This window comes from Cololabis saira, chromosome 14 (genome assembly GCF_033807715.1).
Source record: "Cololabis saira isolate AMF1-May2022 chromosome 14, fColSai1.1, whole genome shotgun sequence".
Classification (NCBI taxonomy): domain Eukaryota; kingdom Metazoa; phylum Chordata; class Actinopteri; order Beloniformes; family Belonidae; genus Cololabis; species Cololabis saira.
The window spans coordinates 1160001-1178022 of NC_084600.1; the positions used below are offsets into that span (position 1 = coordinate 1160001).

General features: G+C 41.3%; 1 protein-coding gene across 1 annotated transcript; it reads right to left on the reverse strand.

Annotated features, from left to right (window-relative positions):
* Positions 1 to 7183: 7183 nt before the first annotated feature.
* Positions 7184 to 17910, reverse strand: LOC133460151 (coiled-coil domain-containing protein 169-like). Its single transcript, XM_061740713.1, has 8 exons — positions 17834 to 17910; positions 14204 to 14286; positions 13978 to 14088; positions 12956 to 12996; positions 11163 to 11261; positions 10578 to 10631; positions 9616 to 9689; positions 7184 to 7367 (listed from the first exon to the last, which is right to left on the reverse strand). The coding sequence occupies exons 1-8, from the start codon at positions 17908 to 17910 to the stop codon at positions 7184 to 7186; spliced, it is 723 nt and encodes a 240-aa protein (XP_061596697.1).
* Between the last annotated feature and the right edge of the window lie 112 nt (positions 17911 to 18022).

An 18022-nucleotide genomic window follows, 5' to 3' on the forward strand; every position in this document is an offset into this window, starting at 1 on the left:
AATCCAGAATGTATGATTTTTGTTTTTGTAATTGCATTACAGAAAATAAAGGACTTTATCACAATATTCTAATTTTCTGAGACAGTCCTGTAGTACGACACTATACATATACATATACATAACCTAACACAATGATCCTAAAGTGCTTCACACCAAACCTATAGGAGGAGAGCCGATGGGCAGAATGAGCCCGTGTCATGCACTATCTGGCTTGTATCTTTCTATAAGCACCAACTATTCTTAGGGAAGGAAATAGTCACTCTGGGCGGGAAGAGATAGAGCCAACTGGCCTACATCCTGGTCCCCAGAGACCACACAACCCACTATCACCCACTTCCTCGTGAGTCGTGAGCGATACTGTATGTGTGTGTTGTCCATCATCGTTCGGTTCCTGCCATGGTGTAAGTTGAAACCGCTCATTTTTAATTTTCCATTTTAATATGTAACATGCCCGTTTGGGTGAACATTCCCTTTAAAGATTCCGAGTGTGACTGTCACATTTTTTACCCCCCAAAAACAGATTTTTCTATTTGGGGACACGCTCATGGGGACTCGGTGTGCGTCACAAACCGAGGGCTGACAAGGTGTTCCCATCTAAATGAATCCGGAGAAAAACAGGGCACATGCGGGGGAAAGTTTCAGAGAAATGCAGGACAAGGGCAGGACAAGGTAACTGCTGGGTTTATGTTCTCAAGCATTTACAAGTCAAACATCCACGTTTACACAAAAGGACAAGCGATAAAAATGAACTGTAGCATTTCTGTGAATACGTATAAAATCTGAGGTTAAAACAAAGAAATTTTAGTCTTGAACTTAACTTTGCAAAGTTGGGGATTATATTACAGTCAGTGCTGAAAATGTCAAAGTAGTCAAACATTTGAAACCAAGACTTTACCATCTCTACATATGAAATAAAGTGCAATTCCTGTTGTAAGCTACGTTTGACCCTAGAAAATTACAAGGCTATTGCAAAAGAAAAGACTGAAGACTGGGAATTTTGCCTAGCTATTCAAGTGGCACGTTTTCTTTTATTTGTACATTCCTCCAGAGGACATACTGTATGCAGTGGTTTGGACAGGAGTATACCTGGCTCTTTTTCTTTTTAAAGATCAAGGATGTTTTTTCAGACGGTCCACTCTTTCAGTACAGCACCGCATCTGCTTTTTTAACTAAGACAGGTGTTATAGACACTAAAACATACAATTGAGGTCACGACTCATTTATCTGTTAATGCATCACCAAAAGGGACTTCATTTATGCAAAGTTTGAGTTCAGTCACATGTACTAATGAAGTCTGTAGTCTATCCCATCCGGAGCTAATTATAAAATGAAATTAGAATGAATTTTTCATGCCAGAAGAGAAATACACCCACCCATGGATGTGGACTTTTGAGAGAGTTCAGTTACAGTTTCCAGTCATGAATCGCTGCATCCTTACACTGTGGCAATATCTTTGCAAATCCCAGCTCACAAAGGATCAGTGTAGACAGAAGAGCTGACAGAATAGACGTAACGAAGTAGCCGTGTTGTGATTTATAAAGCTTTGACGGCTCGTGCGAGGATTTGTCCCTGCGTTTCACCTGTCGTCAGAAGACATGGAGAAGGCGACGCCGTGGCTCTGATTCATGGGCAGGATCAAGTAAGCTGTGCTATAAACATCGCACATGAAGAGAGAGAAAAGGACACAAGAAGGTTTTGTGTGCTGTAAATGTATGCACTTTTACACAAGCCAACGTGGACAAACAAGCCAAACCTCTCGTCACTGCATCATAGGTCAGCACACTTCCTAAAACAACCATATCAGAAAATCACTATCAATCATTCTAAGATCGTTGAGATGGAAGAATTGACAGAGATCAGATATCAGATACCGTATGCAAATAGCCACAGGAGGGCTCAACCAACAAAAATCACTCAAACAACAATACAGGACTGTCTCAGAAAATTAAAATATTGTGATTTTCTGTAATGCAATTACAAAAACAAAAATGTCATACATTCCGGATTCATTAAAAATCAACTGAAATATTGCAAGCCTTTTATTATTTTAATATTGCTGATCATGGCTTACAACTTAAGAAAACTCAAATATCCTATCTCAAAAAATTTGAATATTCTGGGAATCTTAATCTTAAACTGTAAACCATAATCAGCAATATTAAAATAATAAAAGGCTTGCAATATTTCAGTTGATTTGTAATGAATCCAGAATGTATGACATTTTTGTTTTTGTAATTGCATTACAGAAAATAAAGAACTTTATCACAATATTCTATTTTCTGAGACAGTCCTGTATATGTCAGAAAATAAATTCAAGAAAACCGCCAAAGAAACTTTGGCGGCCTCCCTCTTAACATTTTATGTTCAGTGTCAATAAGTCAACCTTCAAGAGAACACGAACAATAATCACAATCAGAATCACAATCAGGTTTATTAAGTCAGCTTAGAAAACTGTTTTTGACTTCGGATACACCGGCGGCGACACGATGGTATTGTGCGCCTGTTTTCCAAAGGGTAAGACTGGGATGGGGGGGGGGGCACACCTCAGCAGCACACAGAACAACAGACATCACGAGACTTGCATGTGGGTGTGTGGGTGTGGGGTGGGGTGGGGGGGTCCCCGCACAGTACATCCAAGTGATCGCCGTCTGGCGCTCGAACCCGGAGACTGTTGGGGGGGGCTGATAAGAGGGGGAGGCCGAGGAAGGCGTTTGAATTGAGGGAATTGTGCGTGCTTATCAGTAAATGTCTCTGTGAAGCGATGAGTCCGTCCGTGAACCTTCGCCCAGATCTGCTCTCAGCCCATGTCATTGATGTTATCAGGCGGCTCGGTACAGTTCTGCAACAGGGATCCGCAGGTGTTCATGGGAGAGGGGAGGGTTAGTGGGAGGCAGAGTCATCTTGTTTACATTCCACCAGGAAGATTGTGACCAGGAGCGGTCGGCCCAAGACCGCTCTGTCAAGGGCAGATTATAGAATCAGCAATTATTTTGAAAACAGGCAGCCTCAGTAATTTTCCGTCTGCCTTTCAGTCGCTGATGGTTCATCAGCGGCGACTCCAATCAGGCGAATTGTGATCAATTCTGGCCAAGCTGAGCTCCCAACTTCTCCAGGTTGTTATCAATCTTGTTAATGAGCTCAAAGACCCCCGCCAGCCTGCGGTTCTGTTCGAGAATTGCATCCAGCTTACGGGCCTGCTCTCCTAACGTAAAAGTCAGAGCGCTGATCGCTTTGCTTGATCCTTCTGCCCCGTCCAGCAGCTTTGAAAGAGCCGAGACGGCTGCCGACGACTTACGCGTTTGTCGATACATGTGGAAACCCCTACCTCCGATCATGAGGATAATCAGGAGAAATCCTGCTATCATAAATCCAAATATGAAGGCATCTTCAACGTCCTCGATGGACATGATCGTCATGCACAAAGGCTTCCAATATTTGTAGGAATCCATTGTATATCCAGCAAAAAATGTCCCATCCGGGCAAGAGGGCTCCCTTACCCCCTGTCTTCTTGTAGTAGTAATAGTAATAATAATAGTCTACAGGGATGCAGTGAGAAACCACTGGTACTGTCTGCACTTTACCGAGATCATCGGGCCAAAAGCGAGTGTTCTTGTGTGGATGGATGGCACCACAGATATTACTTTCTGGGTTCCATAACAAGGGATGAGTTCAAAGATTAGAAAGCACTGCTTTCTAGCAAAACAAATGTTGACATATCTGTTGAACAGGGTGGAGGTAATATCATGGTTGGAGTTTGTTTTGCTGCACCAGGGTTCAGACTTATGGGGGGGAAATGAATTGTACTAATGCATTTTGAAGCCAAATGTTAGGACATTTGTCAGTAACCTGAATCTCAAACATTAATGTTTGCCCCGACTTTTCCTTAATATCAGGCATTTGCTACCACATATTTTTCAAAAACAACAAAATATGTGGCAGCGTAAACTTTCAGTTTGAGCAACATCTAAAATGGAAAAGAGCTGTTGTGCGATCGACTGTACTCATAGATTTAGCAAGAAATCTGAGTTATAGCTTTACAGACTGACGAAAAATAAGCTTAAGAGAGACAAATGGATCGCTGCAATTCACAGAAACAACTGGATTCCAGGCACCAAAACGTGGATTTGCGGTTCCCATTTTGTATCAGGTAATGTTGGATTTTTGGGTAGCTAACGTTAAACGGTCAAATCATAAAGTTCGGTGTCCTCATTACTTTAATTTCTAAATAAAAAAGGAACAATCACTCTTTGTGAATTTGGTTAACCTATGATATTACTGACTACAAACACAAATAAAGTCACAAAAAAAAAACAGAATCTAAAAGCTCACTCATATACAGCAGCATCTGTGTGCGTAGAGACAAAACTGTTAAAAAAAGGACATTTTAAAGAATGATTAGAATTAAGTAACAGCCCAAAATGAAGGCTCCATCTCCACTGCGAGTAGACATGGCTTCACTTTAAAGTGTGAGGCTGACAATAACTGAGACAAGAACTGCACTCATCCTCCGCAATGGCCACACACTAGCAGAGATAAAATACTGCTTCTGGAAGTTTTCCAAATCACTACTTCATCTCTTACAGTTAGTTTTCTTACACCCACATGTATAAAGAAGGTCAGTAGGTAAGACGGGGGTGGATGAACTACACAACTACACTCAGAGAGTGGACGGTGTGGTGCTGCTTGCCCGATGTGCACGTGGTAGAAAGTGCTTTAAAAGCAGAACTTACACTCACAACACATGTCAGAATCTGCAGATGCATGATGCATTACAGACAACCTCTCTCAGTAAAGTTCTTTATAGACAGATATTTACGGAAGAGTATTAGGGCCAGGCAGGAGAAAAATAAAAATAAAATTTTAGAGGAGGAAGATTTTTTTTTCATTATGCACTTTGTGAGAAAGTGAGCAATCCCTCCCCTTCTCACTGGACTTTTTTTAATGTGTGTGGCAGAGTGGAGGATTGGGCGTGGTCTGCGGGGGAGCAGCACACAGGTGTGCCTGGTTCTGCTAATTGTGGCGCACCTGTGTCCCATCAACCTCTCCACCCTGCCTGGGGTTAAAAGCAGCGGCTGGATACCAGAAAGGAGTCTGCTGGAATGGAGGTAGCTTGCTGAGAGGCTATGCCCCATTGTGCCATATTTTAGAACGGATTTTGCCTTCGCCTTTATGTCTTTGTGTTTTTTTTACACCTTTTACAATAAAAAGCCTTATTTTTTGGCATTCTACGCTCTGCAAGGTTTTTTTACACCTCATCACCCAGGTCCAGTTTTGCCTTGTCCCCTTGTACGTGGGGAGGCCGCTCTGGTTCCTCACATTTGGTGTCAGGAGTGGGATCTTTGGCGCCACCTGAAAACTGGAGAGAAGAGGTGGGAAGCGACGCCGTGGGTTTGGCGAAGTCTGGGAGACCCGGTGACCAGGAGGAGTCTGGGAGACCCGGTGACCAGGAGGAGTCTGGGAGACCCGGTGACCAGGAGGAGTCTGGGAGACCCGGTGACCAGGAGGAGTCTGGGAGACCCGGTGACCAGGAGGAGTCTGGGAGACCCGGTGACCAGGAGGAGTCTGGGAGACCCGGTGACCAGCAGGAGTCTGGGAGACCCGGTGACCAGCAGGAGTCTGGGAGACCCGGTGACCAGCAGGAGTCTGGGAGACCCGGTGACCAGCAGGAGTCTGGGAGACCCGGTGACCAGCAGGAGTCTGGGAGACCCGGTGACCAGCAGGAGTCTGGGAGACCCGGTGACCAGCAGGAGTCTGGGAGACCCGGTGACCAGCAGGAGTCTGGGAGACCCGGTGACCAGGAGGAGGTCTGTAACGGGCGGGATGCGTCCTCGGATACCGGGAGGAAGCGTCCTCGGAAACCGGGAGGAAGCGTCCTCGGATACCGGGAGGAAGCGTCCTCGGATACCGGGAGGAAGCGTCCTCGGCAACTGGGAGGAAGCGGCCGGCAACCGGAGGAAATGGCCGTTTTCCTGTCTCGCAACGGGATTGGCGAGACTCCAGAGGGGGAGGGAAGTGTGAGAAAGTGAGCAATCCCTCCCCTTCTCACTGGACTTTTTTTAATGTGTGTGGCAGAGTGGAGGATTGGGCGTGGTCTGCGGGGGAGCAGCACACAGGTGTGCCTGGTTCTGCTAATTGTGGCGCACCTGTGTCCCATCAACCTCTCCACCCTGCCTGGGGTTAAAAGCAGCGGCTGGATACCAGAAAGGAGTCTGCTGGAATGGAGGTAGCTTGCTGAGAGGCTATGCCCCATTGTGCCATATTTTAGAACGGATTTTGCCTTCGCCTTTATGTCTTTGTGTTTTTTTTTACACCTTTTACAATAAAAAGCCTTATTTTTTGGCATTCTACGCTCTGCAAGGTTTTTTTACACCTCATCACCCAGGTCCAGTTTTGCCTTGTCCCCTTGTACGTGGGGAGGCCGCTCTGGTTCCTCACACACTTCAAGAAAAAAGTCGAAATGTCAAGAAATAAGTCAAAATGTCGAGACTAATGTTGAAGTACAATTTCGAGAAAAAAGTCGAAATGTTGGGAAATAAGTCCAAATGTCAAGAAATAAGTCCAAATGTCGAGACTAATGTTGAAGTACAATTTCGAGAAAAAAGTTGAAATGTCGAGAAAAAAGGTGAAATTTCGACTTTATTCACGAAATTTCGACTTTATTCTCAAAATTGTATTTCAACATTAATCTCAACATTTCAACTTTTTTCTCGAAATTGTATTTCAACATTATTCTCAACATTTCGACCTTTTTCTCGACATTTCGACTTTTTTCTCAACATTTCGACATTTTTCTCGGAAGTACACAATAAAAAAAAATCTTCCCCTCTCAAATATTTTTTCTCCTGCATGGCCCTAATACCCTTCCGTAAGATATTTCATGTAAGTTTAAGTTTATATGCTTTTTTTTCATTCTAAAAGGTCAAAGATCTTTTCAGCCAAGCCATTCTCTCAGTACGACACGACATCCAGCTTTAACAGAAAATACAGTGTAATACTGCATTTTCCTTGAAATGCTAAACCTGTATAAGAGTAAGCCCTAAATAGTAACTTTGCTATTTCCAGTATAATATAATCAGCCATTGGGAAATAGGAACAACGGCTAAAGAAAAAAGATGTAAAAACACAACTTTTCCTGCAGAGAACGTTACTTTTCTTTGCATGGACTAATACCCCAAAGCTTCAGTTAGCGGTTGTGTTTCAGGTAGTGTTTTGAGGGCAACCTCCTCTCCCTTAACGTTTCCATCTCCTTTCTTCTCTCTATGGCTGAATCACCACCTCCTCCTCCTTTCAGATGTTCTCCTCCTCCATGTTCTTCTCCTTCTTTTCCTTTCTTAGAATCAGCCTCCGTCTTCCTGCTAGTCTGCTTCCTTATGTGCCACAGGATAACAAAGACACAAATACACATATGTGAATAACATAGCAAGCAATAGAAAAAAAAAACCCAAAACATGATAAATTATACCAAAAACAATACCAAAAGACAAATTCTTGATTTAATGGACACATCCAGAAGATACTGTACATATCATAAAAGTACATCCTCTTCTCAAAGGTTTTACTTATCAAGCAAGGGTGATCCATGAAAACATACGTTTTGGTGATCTGGGGCATTCAGGCGTGTGTGTTAACACTGTGATAAGAAGGGAAGACATCAGCTGTGACCTTAGAAAAGCAACTGGTGCTGCCCATAAGTCTAATAAGAGGTATTAGGTTTTCTAAAAATGTTGCAGTTCATCATTCTACAGTGAGAAAGTACGACGGAGTATTAGGGCCAAACTAAGACAAAAAAAATTGGAAATTACGAGAATAAAGTCATAATATAATGAGAATAAAGTCGTAATAGAATAAAGTCGTAATATAATGAGAATAAAGTCGTAAAATTATGAGAATAAAGTCGTAATATTATGAGAATAAAGTCGTAATATTACAAGAATAAAGTCGTAACATGACGAGAATAAAGTCGTGATATAATGAGAATAAAGTCGTAAAATTACGAGAATAAAGTCATAATATTGAGAGAATAAAGTCGTAATAGAATAAAGTCGTAATATTATGAGAATAAAGAATAAAGAATAAAATCTTTAATCGACTTTATTCTCAAAATATTACGACTTTATTTTCAAAATATTACGACTTTATTCTCGTAATTTTACGACTTTATTCTCGTAATTTTACGACTTTATTCTCGTAATTTTACGACTTTATTCTCATATTATTATGACTTTATTTTCGTAATTTCCTTATTTTTTTTTCTTAGTTTGGCCTTAATACTCTGTCGTAAGAAAGACTGATCCCAAGTGAAAAAATGTTCAAGGCGGTTGCCAATCTGCCAATCTTCTCCTGAGTAGATATTCCAGCAAACGTACCTAAATGCAATGTCCAGAAAAAGACACCACAAGTGTGGCTTGTATGAAAGGATTGCCCGGAGAAAGTATCCTCTCTCATAACAACTTGGCAGCCGAACTTAGATTTGCAACTTGCATCTGAATACATTTCTCGGACAATCTCCTTTGGACAAACCAAAGTGGATTTGTTTGGCCATAAAGGTGACAGCCACTCTAGCACATCAGTACCAATATCTGGCACCAACAGCCAAGCACAGGGGTGGCAGTGTGATGATTTTAGCCTATTTTCCAGCCACAGAACCTCGTAGTTACTGAATCAACCATGAACTTCTCAACCATGTGGTTTTTTGTTGGGTTTTTCCTAACATTCTGTGGCTCTAGTGGTCTTTATTTGAAAGTGTGTAGACAGAAATCTTGGGGTGGAGAGAAGGACAAGACGGATTAATATTCAACAATATCAGAATAAAACATGTCAGAATATGATAATTTAATTACCCTTTAGCTGTTATGAGGAATTGAATAGAGTTAATTTTAATAAGTCCACTGCAAGACGGAATCTGATTTAAAGGAGCTTGAGGCAGGATTTATGAAAAAAGAAATGCATATACGTTTTAAGTTTTCTAATAATAATGTCAGATGAAGGGTTCCAAACCAAAAAGAATGAGCCCTCTAGTGTATCTCTCCGTTGCCTTGAACAGGCTGTGTGCTGCAAAATGTGCTGCAATTCCGGGCCGGAATTTCCCGCGCTGTCCTGCGGATGTGACGTCACATGACGCTGCATGCATGTTCTCCCCGTTCTCCCGTGCCGGCTTCACTGTTGGCTGCAGTAACCCCAACGGCCGTCGTGGCGCTAATGAGTCTCATTTCTTATTCTTGCCTCAAGCTCCTTTAAAATGTAAAAAAAAATCTCCTTGAATCCCAAGATATATTCAGTTTTTTACTCACAATTTATTTAATGTTCCACAGTTTCAAAAATGCAAATTCTTTTGAGAAATATATTTCTGCCTGCATGCATGTTGAGAGATGCGGTAATTCTGGTTTATCCTCTGATTCTGATAATCTGCAGTATTAGTTTGGTAACCTGATAATGTATCAAATAACAAACGTAAAAAAGGTAATCAAATTATACTTCAAAAAATGATTTGGGAGGAGCCTATGATCCATTGTTTTTAAAATGAGTTCCTCCTCTCTGATTTCAAAGTCATCATTTTTCCACTGGACTGTTGTTGGTATTATTTTATTCATCAAATGGAAACGTGGAAGCTCTGACCTGCTCTGCTGGCTCCCCGGTGCTCTCTGTGGCTGAGAGGAAATGCGTCTCCGACGGGCCTCGTGGGTAGAACTCTGCTGCGTGAGAGGGAAATGGGGAGAGATTTCAGTTAGCGCTCTCCAAACATGCACTTTTATGTGACCTTTAGCGTGCACAGCAGGAAGTCACATGCTGAGTTATTCACATACAGGTATTTGTTTCTAAAATGCTCGCAGTGAGAAATGTAGCTCAAAGGCAGTTTCTGCAGATTTGTAGAAAACCAGTGTTGTCTCAGCGTAAAGCAGAACGTGTTCAGTTGTTTTGGTTAAACAGAAACCTAAAATATGTGGAATGATGAATTAGAAATAACCATGCAGAAGAAGAGTGCAAAAACTATGTGTTCTTCACAATCAATGCATTAGTCAGTATACTGTATTTTCTTGACTATAAGCCGCTACTTTTTTGATAGGTTTTCAACCATGCAGCTTATACAAAGGTGCAGCTATTCTGTGGATTTTTCTTCCACTGCACAGAATCAAAACTAAGACAAAATAAATGCAAAGAAGAATACGCTACTTCTTCTTTAGCAGATAGAAGTAGGTAGAAGCAGATTTCAAACAGATAAATAGATAAATAAATAGCGGTTATTTTCTCTTGGTTCTGTCCCGTTTTAATCAGCAAAGTTGCTGCCGTGTTAAAAGAAAGGATCTATTTAGGTACATACATGTACATGTACATCATTTACAGTTCAAAATCCTTCTGTACATGTAGTAAATATCTAATCTAACAATAGAAATATCTGCGGCTTGCATATCTTTTTTTTCTTTTTTAAATAGATCGGATGTGGCTTGTATGCAGGTGCGGCTTATAGTCCAGAAAATACGTAATTATCTGCTCTCCTTCAAGAGGACCGATACAGCATAAAGTGCACTGTCCAATGATTTATGTAAAAAAAAATAAGAAATATATTTATCAACGCTTACCATAGCAATTTCTGAGAGGTACGCCCGCCTCTCATCATTGGTTTTATGAAATGCCTGATATGTGAAAGAAACAGAAAAATCCAAATGATCCCTTCTTTCCGTTCATGAATAACCTTTACTCCAACTGTAATCAATCTGTTAATGGGTGTAAAGCTTGATATCTGTTTCGTGAGTGTGTATTCAATAAGTCTTTAATGTTAATGAGCAAAGAGATTAGGGATTACTGGTTGCACATGCTGTGTGCTAAACCTTTAATCAACTAATATCTCCCAGTTGAACAGAACAATAAACAAAGAACCGAGTAAACTAAGAACATACTTGCCAAGTGTAAGAAAGTGCGGGACAAAGGTTGAGGTTAATGTTTGCATTTGTACTTGTTAGGCCGGGAAGAATGCAAAATAAAACTGTCAGCCAAATCTTTTTCAATCCTCTGCTAACGATGGCTATTTGTAACTGAAATAATTATTGCATAAACAACTAAAAAGGTGCTTGCTGAGACAGAACAAAACTAGACCAGCAGACATTATGACCCTAACAAATCCTCACCACAGAAATTGTGTCTACAGGACATTTAAGACTTTGTACCTTTCCCTCCTGCTCCATTTGAAGATGACAGTTCCTCAGCTGAGTCTGGAGCTCTAACTTCTCCTCTGTCTGGAGCTTTAGATGCTCTTTAAGCATTTCCTGTAACAAAGACTTTGTATTAATTTATTTTTTCATGCAAAAGGTGTAATTCTGCTGAAGACTCATTGCACTTGAATCCCACTGTGCTCAGCTAGAATCAGACACTAATGGCGTAACGCAAAACCAGAATCCAAGGGGGGGTTCATGATGAAAGCAGACGAACAAAAATGAACTGGACTCATATATTATTCAACAGCCAAATAAAAAAGTGCTAAAACATTAAAAACAGACTGTGTCAAATTAACACCACAGGGATGAGGAATGAGACCTTGTGATTTTGTGAATTTGGAGCAGCTCCATTGTGACTGCGCAGCATACTGATCAAAACGCCTCTCGCAGTCTCAGTCTGTCTTACTGAAGCATAAACTGGTCGACTACACATCTTTAGTCCCCAATCTTGCAGTGACTTGTAGGATGTATTAATAGGCATCTGTTAGTTCTGCCCTTGGGCACGCAGACACCTGCGTCGTGTTTATCCTGTATCGTACAACCCTTCACTATGTGGTGTGTTAGAGTATTGTAATTAGCCTGCATTACTCTCCCATGGTTTGTAATCCTGTGATTACAGAGCTGCGATTAAACTCTCGTTTGTGGAAGCTGCATCCACGGGAGGATGGATAGCAGCTGGCGTCACAATCCTCACGCCGTTGTCTGCATTCGTTCTGTGTCTCTAGCTCTCTCTGCTGGCGTGTCCGTGTGTGTCTGCTGTCTGTGGGCTGAACGCTTTCTCAGGAAACACAAGCACATCAAGGAAAACCTCAGAAAATTATTATTTATTATTTATATGTGCGTACAACAAAAATAGGTTTTTGTGTATCAGTTTGTGGAATTAAACTGTGGAATGGTTTGAATTTGGAGTCAAAAGAATGTACAAACATAAAACAATTTAAGAAGAAATATAAAGAAATGGTTTATTTGAGGTATAAAAGTGAAGACTGTGTTTAAAGATCAGCAGCTGTGTGTGTTCTGCTATTTTGTCATGTTGTCTTTGTGTGTTTATATACTTAGATATACGTATTATATTTATATCATAGGAATAATCTTTCCATGTTAAGGAAAGATTGTGTTTGTTAGCTGGTTAGGTGCAAAGGCACAACCAATGGGAAAATCAGTAGCCTAATAGGTAAATTAGCAGATATTTATTTTTAATATTTATGTTTATTTTATAATAGAGGTAACAAAGGGGCAGGGTTAAATAAGTTTTACTTCTACCTGCTCCTTTTCGGACACTGTTTTTTTTCCCCGTTTGTATCACGTTTTTGTTGTTGTTGCTTTTTTTCTGTATGTTTTGAATTTGTTTTAAAATTTTATATTTTTTTCCTTATGTGTTTGAAATAAACTATTAAAAAAAAATTGTTATATTATATTTATGATAGAGCTTACATCTTGTATTAAACAGGTTATTTTTTGTAAGATTGATATATATTTATACAAATTAGTGTATAGTATAAAAAAGAAATACATACATATAATTTATGTTTAGTTGTGGAAAGGGGGTGGGATTAAATAAGTTTATACTTCCTCCCATTCCTTTTCGAACATGTAATTTGAAATATGTTTTCGTTGGGTTTTTTTTCTTTATGTGGTGGAATGCCCACCTGTATTTGTTTTCTTGTCTTTTTTCTTTTTTTATACATGTTCGAAAAACAAAAACGAATGAACTAACAAAGGAAAATCCCCATGTATGTGCTTACCTCTGGCATGTCCTCATATGATCGGATAGAGGCCAGTCGATCTGTAAAGGAATCCAATTGAGAGCATTATGTAAGCTTGATGAAAGTATGGCACAAATGTGCTTGAAATGGGTGAACATGGTTAACATTTTGCTGTCTTGTTTTCTTTATTCTATATATTTTTTTATGGGCATACTAAAACAGTTTCTTGGTTTGTTCATCCTCCATGAAACAAAGCAGGTTTGATGATAATTTTCTGTAAATGTTTGACGCAAAAAGCCAAGCTTGCAGCCGTCCTTAATTGCTGCGGCCCACACCAGTATTTCTCATCCACAAATCTGCCACCTGACTCAAAGTGTTGAGATGTTTTCACACGAGAACGCTTCTTGAGAATGAGCAGAAAACTCCTAAGTGATGTACAGTAGAAATACTCCAGAGTGGTGCCTGTGTGAGCACACAGGAGGCAAGACGTGCATGCTGTGGAAATCACAGTACTTTACCTATTTACATCACAGCTAGACAGAAATGCAGGGTAAGGCTGCATGGAGCATGTTTTAAAATGTCAGGGTTGTGGTGCTTGTATGAAAACAGCTGTAGCACCTCTGTCATTTCCTCCATCTATCAAATCTGCTTTCAGTTTTTTCCCCGGCCCAATCTTGGGTTTGTTATGACTGAATTTGCTCAGAATTGGCCATGTGTGAGCCTTCTTTACCTTAATATTTCAGTCAGCACAATACACCTTGCACTTCTTCACACTGCACATAGATTGGGAATTTCAATTTTCAATTTCAGTTTCATTTATAAGCTATAGCATCTATTACAACAGAAGTTGACTCTAGGGTCAGGATGTCAGCAACATGAAAGGTCCTGCCAGTTAGGCATTTTCTCAGGTTCACCTTTATGCACTTTTTTGTTTTTTTACCCAACTGGCATTCTAATCTAAATTACATATATATGCTTTTGAAAAAGGTGCATCAAAATGATGATAAGGTCAGCATTCTAATGCATGCAGAGACTAATACCATAAACAACTGTTAACTTACCCATGGGGTTTCCTCTTATAATCTCCAGCTTCTCCCGGAGGAGTGAGCTCTGCCTCTCCAGCTGTCCATTTACCTCCAGCTGGCTCTCATACCTGGTCCTCCACTCATTCCCTGATATCAGTGGAAACAGAAACTCTGTGATACCAGTCTCTCAGTGGGAAACAGCACAATGGAGGGTTGCTCAGGAGTGGAGGTAAAAAACTCCTATTATAGTCTATATACCAACCTTCACCATCAACACCTTGCAGTCTTTCTTGCAGCTCATACACGGTCCTGCGTAGATCTGAGACGGACTCTTCCAGCGTCTCTCTACAACCAAAAGGCAGAAGATGCTTTCCTTTTTTGTGATCAAGTTTTTTATTGAGCTTTTTTAATTAAGATAAGCTTAGATAACTGGGCTGTTTCCCCACCCCTACCTCCCCTCCCCTTGCTGGCTTACAGAATCTGTGGTATCTAAACATAGGAGAAAAGAAAGAAGAAAGAGAAAAGAAAAAGAAAGAAAAATAATATCTATAATGTTGGATAAAAAAAACAAAAAAAAACAAAGAAAACCTTTTCTTTCTCATTCAATGACATACAGGGCAGCAGAATGAGGAAGAATTTACGAGGCCACTGTCAGGGTTTGACATTCCCTCCAGCCTTTCAGTTTCTGTTTTGCCCCACCTGTGTCCCATCTGCCCTGATTGTCTGCACCTGTGTCTCGTCGTGTCTCGTTATCCCCTGAGTACACCATTTCTCACGCAATACTCCTGGACCGCCTGGCTGGCATTGGGATTACTGGTGTTGCACTCTCCTGGCTTTCATCTTACCTCACTGACCGTCAACAGTTTGTCCAACTACAGAACCATAAATCCGGATGCACGGGTGTCACAATGGGTGTCCCCCAGGGGTCAGTACTGGGTCCACTTCTCTTCACCATTTACCTCCTACCCCTAGGCTCAATTCTCCGTCACCATGGGGTCCATTTTCACACTTACGCCGATGACACTCAGATATATATCTCCTCCAACCCCACCGCTGCCATTCCTCCCGCTTCCCTCACCACCTGCCTACACGACATCAATACCTGGATGAGCAATAACTTCCTAAAACTCAACGGCAATAAAACTGAGGCTCTTCTCATCGGCTCCAAATCCACCCTCACCAAGTCACAACCCTCTCCCGCCCCTCCCATCATCATCAACGGCTTCCCGGTACCCTTTTCCCCCCACGTCAAGAGCCTCGGCGTCATTCTGGACAATACACTCTCATTTGCACCTCACATCCACAACATCACCCGGACTGCATTCTTCCACCTCCGCAACATCTCCAGACTTCGTCCAGCACTGTCCCAATCCAGCACCGAAATTCTGGTCCACTCATTCGTCACATCCCGTATCGATTACTGTAATGCTCTCCTCACTGGCCTCCCAACCAAACTCACCAACAAACTACAACTCATTCAGAACTCGGCCGCCCGGATCATCACCCGCATCAAGTCATCTGACCACATCACCCCCGTTCTTATCCAACTCCACTGGCTCCCAGTCCAATACCGTATCATTTATAAAAACCTCCTCCTCACCCACAAAGCCCTTCACAACCTAGCCCCCACCTACCTCTGTGACCTACTGAAAGAATACACCCCCTCCCGTACCCTTCGCTCAACCTCTGCTGGTCTTCTTTTCACTCCCACCTCACACCTTAGCAGCATGGGTGCCCGAGCTTTCAGTTGTACGGCACCCAGACTCTGGAACTCCCTCCCCCCACACATAAGACAAATAGACTCCATCACCACCTTCAAAACGCAACATGTATTATAATTTCTACTGCATTACTATTGTATTTCCTTTATTGTATTGTTTTGTTTTTATTCTGTAAGGTGACCTTAGGTGACATGAAAGGCGCCGTTAAATAAAATGAATTATTATTATTATTATTATATCTGGTCTTGTCATTCCCTTGTTCTCTGTCGGTCCGTACTGTTTTGTCTTCCATGTTTCCTGCCACGTTTTTCCTGCCTCAAGTTTTTTGATCCCTGTTTAGTTTCTTTTGAGTCTGCGAAGCAGCGCTTTGTTTTTGCCTTTTCTAGAACAAATCCTTGGTTTTTGCAAACTCCTGCCTCCTGCTCTCCTGCGTTTGGGTCCACACCAGACGTGACAGCCACTACCTCCTTTAATTCCTTATTTTAATGTGCATTTAAATAAGTTTATTTGATGTACAATTCAATTTTATTTATATAGCTTCTAATACAACAAAAGTTGTCTCTAGACGCTTTCCAGAGACCCATACCCAGAACATGACCCCCGAGCAATTATTACATAAACAATGGCAGGTAAAAACTCCCCTAGTGGGAGAAAAACCTTAAGCAAAACGGTGGCAAGGAAAAACTCCCCTTTAGGAGGAAAGAAACCTTGAGCAGGACCAGGCTCATAAGGGGGGACCCTCCTGCCGAGGGCCAGACTGGTGGGTCAGGGACGGCAACAGCACAGCAGGCAGGTGGAAGCAGCAACATGATGACCAGGGGTGGGGACCGCAGGCAGGTGGAAGCAGCAGCGGGATGACCAGGGGTGGGGACCGCAGGCAGGTGGAAGCAGCAGCGGGATGACCAGGGGTGGGGACCGCAGGCAGGTGGAAGCAGCAGCGGGATGACCAGGGGTGGGGACCGCAGGCAGGTGGAAGCAGCAGCGGGATGACCAGGGGTGGGGACCACAGGCCAGCACGCAGCTCCCGAAGCTCCGGCCCAATCAGCAAGTCCCAGGTTGGGGTGCAGGGTCGGGGAAAGGTTGAGGACGTACATAGTTCTAACTTTCTCAATTGCCTTATAGACAGACCCTCAACATTTTCTGCTTTGGCCCCATTAGAACGGGCAATAGAAAGTTCTAAGGTCAAGATGTCATACAGCATGGCAAGTGTGGGGGTTTCCACATCATTATTTTCTTTGTGGCTCTCAAGCCTAAAAACAAAAGTCTTCTCTGAGAGAAATTAAGTGATATATGGGAGTCATCGTTTAACAACAAAATAATTGGATTACAAGGTATACTGGTTCCGATTATATCACCCATCCGGGATGCTGCTTGAGACCAAAAATACTCCACACCTGGACATCGCCACATTGTATGCAAGTAAGTTCCTATTTCTCTAATATTACACAAGGGGCAGATGGGAGTAGAGCAGAGTTGTAGTTGGCAGCATTTCCTTATATAGTATAGTATATATATATATATATATATATATGTATATATATATATATATATATATATATATATATATATATATATATATATATATATATATATATATATATATATATATATATATATATATATATAGTATAGTAGATACATTTAAAATGAATCATTTGATGATTAAAATTTTGTGATGTAACTTTGATGTTTCCCCATACTCTCTTCCAATTAATAACTTGTGATGAATTTTATGTAAGCCCAGTGGATATTTAAAGCTTACAGAAGGCTGCATTTAACTGCTGCTATGTCATTCCTGCAGTATTTCTGCAGCTGTTTTGGTCAGTGCTATTATTTGTAATATATTATATTATTTGTAATCAGCACAAATTATCTGTCCATATGATAAAATCCACCATCCCCCCTGACTTTTTTTTTTACAACTCAAGTACTGTTAATAACTAAAAGCTTTAGAAGAGGGTGTTCAGAAAGTTAGATTATATTAGAGAGAGAGAGAGAGAGAGAGAGAGAGAGAGAGAGAGAGAGAGAGAGAGAGAGAGAGAGAGAGAGATATTAGAGTTTTGAAGATCTTTCAAGAAGATGCTGTCCCAGTAAATAGGGCCTGAACACTTACAGTGCTACTATAGGTTCCTTCAAAGTTTATAAAAGGTAGATTGCATTAAGAAACTCACTTTATCTTTCTTTCTTCTTCAAAGTCTGCCTGCAGCCGTGCCAGATCGTTTTTACTACGGTCACTGTCTTTAGACATGTTAACAAAAAGCTTCAGGCTCCGGAGGAAAAGTTTGTTGCTCGGTTTCCATGGAAACCGCCCCTTCCGTCTTTTAAAGGCAGACAACTTTACTGGAGTTTTTTATTTTCTC

Bases quoted from the DNA above. Each gene is read 5' to 3' on its own strand.
- LOC133460151 (XM_061740713.1), bottom strand. From the start codon at position 17,910: ATGTCTAAAGACAGTGACCGTAGTAAAAACGATCTGGCACGGCTGCAG. The intron at 12,997-13,977 runs GTAAGTTAACAG...ATTCCTTTACAG, and splicing joins TATAAGAGGAAACCCCATGG to ATCGACTGGCCTCTATCCGA. The intron at 7,368-9,615 runs GTCAGAGCTTCC...GTGGCACATAAG, and splicing joins CCGGGGAGCCAGCAGAGCAG to GAAGCAGACTAGCAGGAAGA.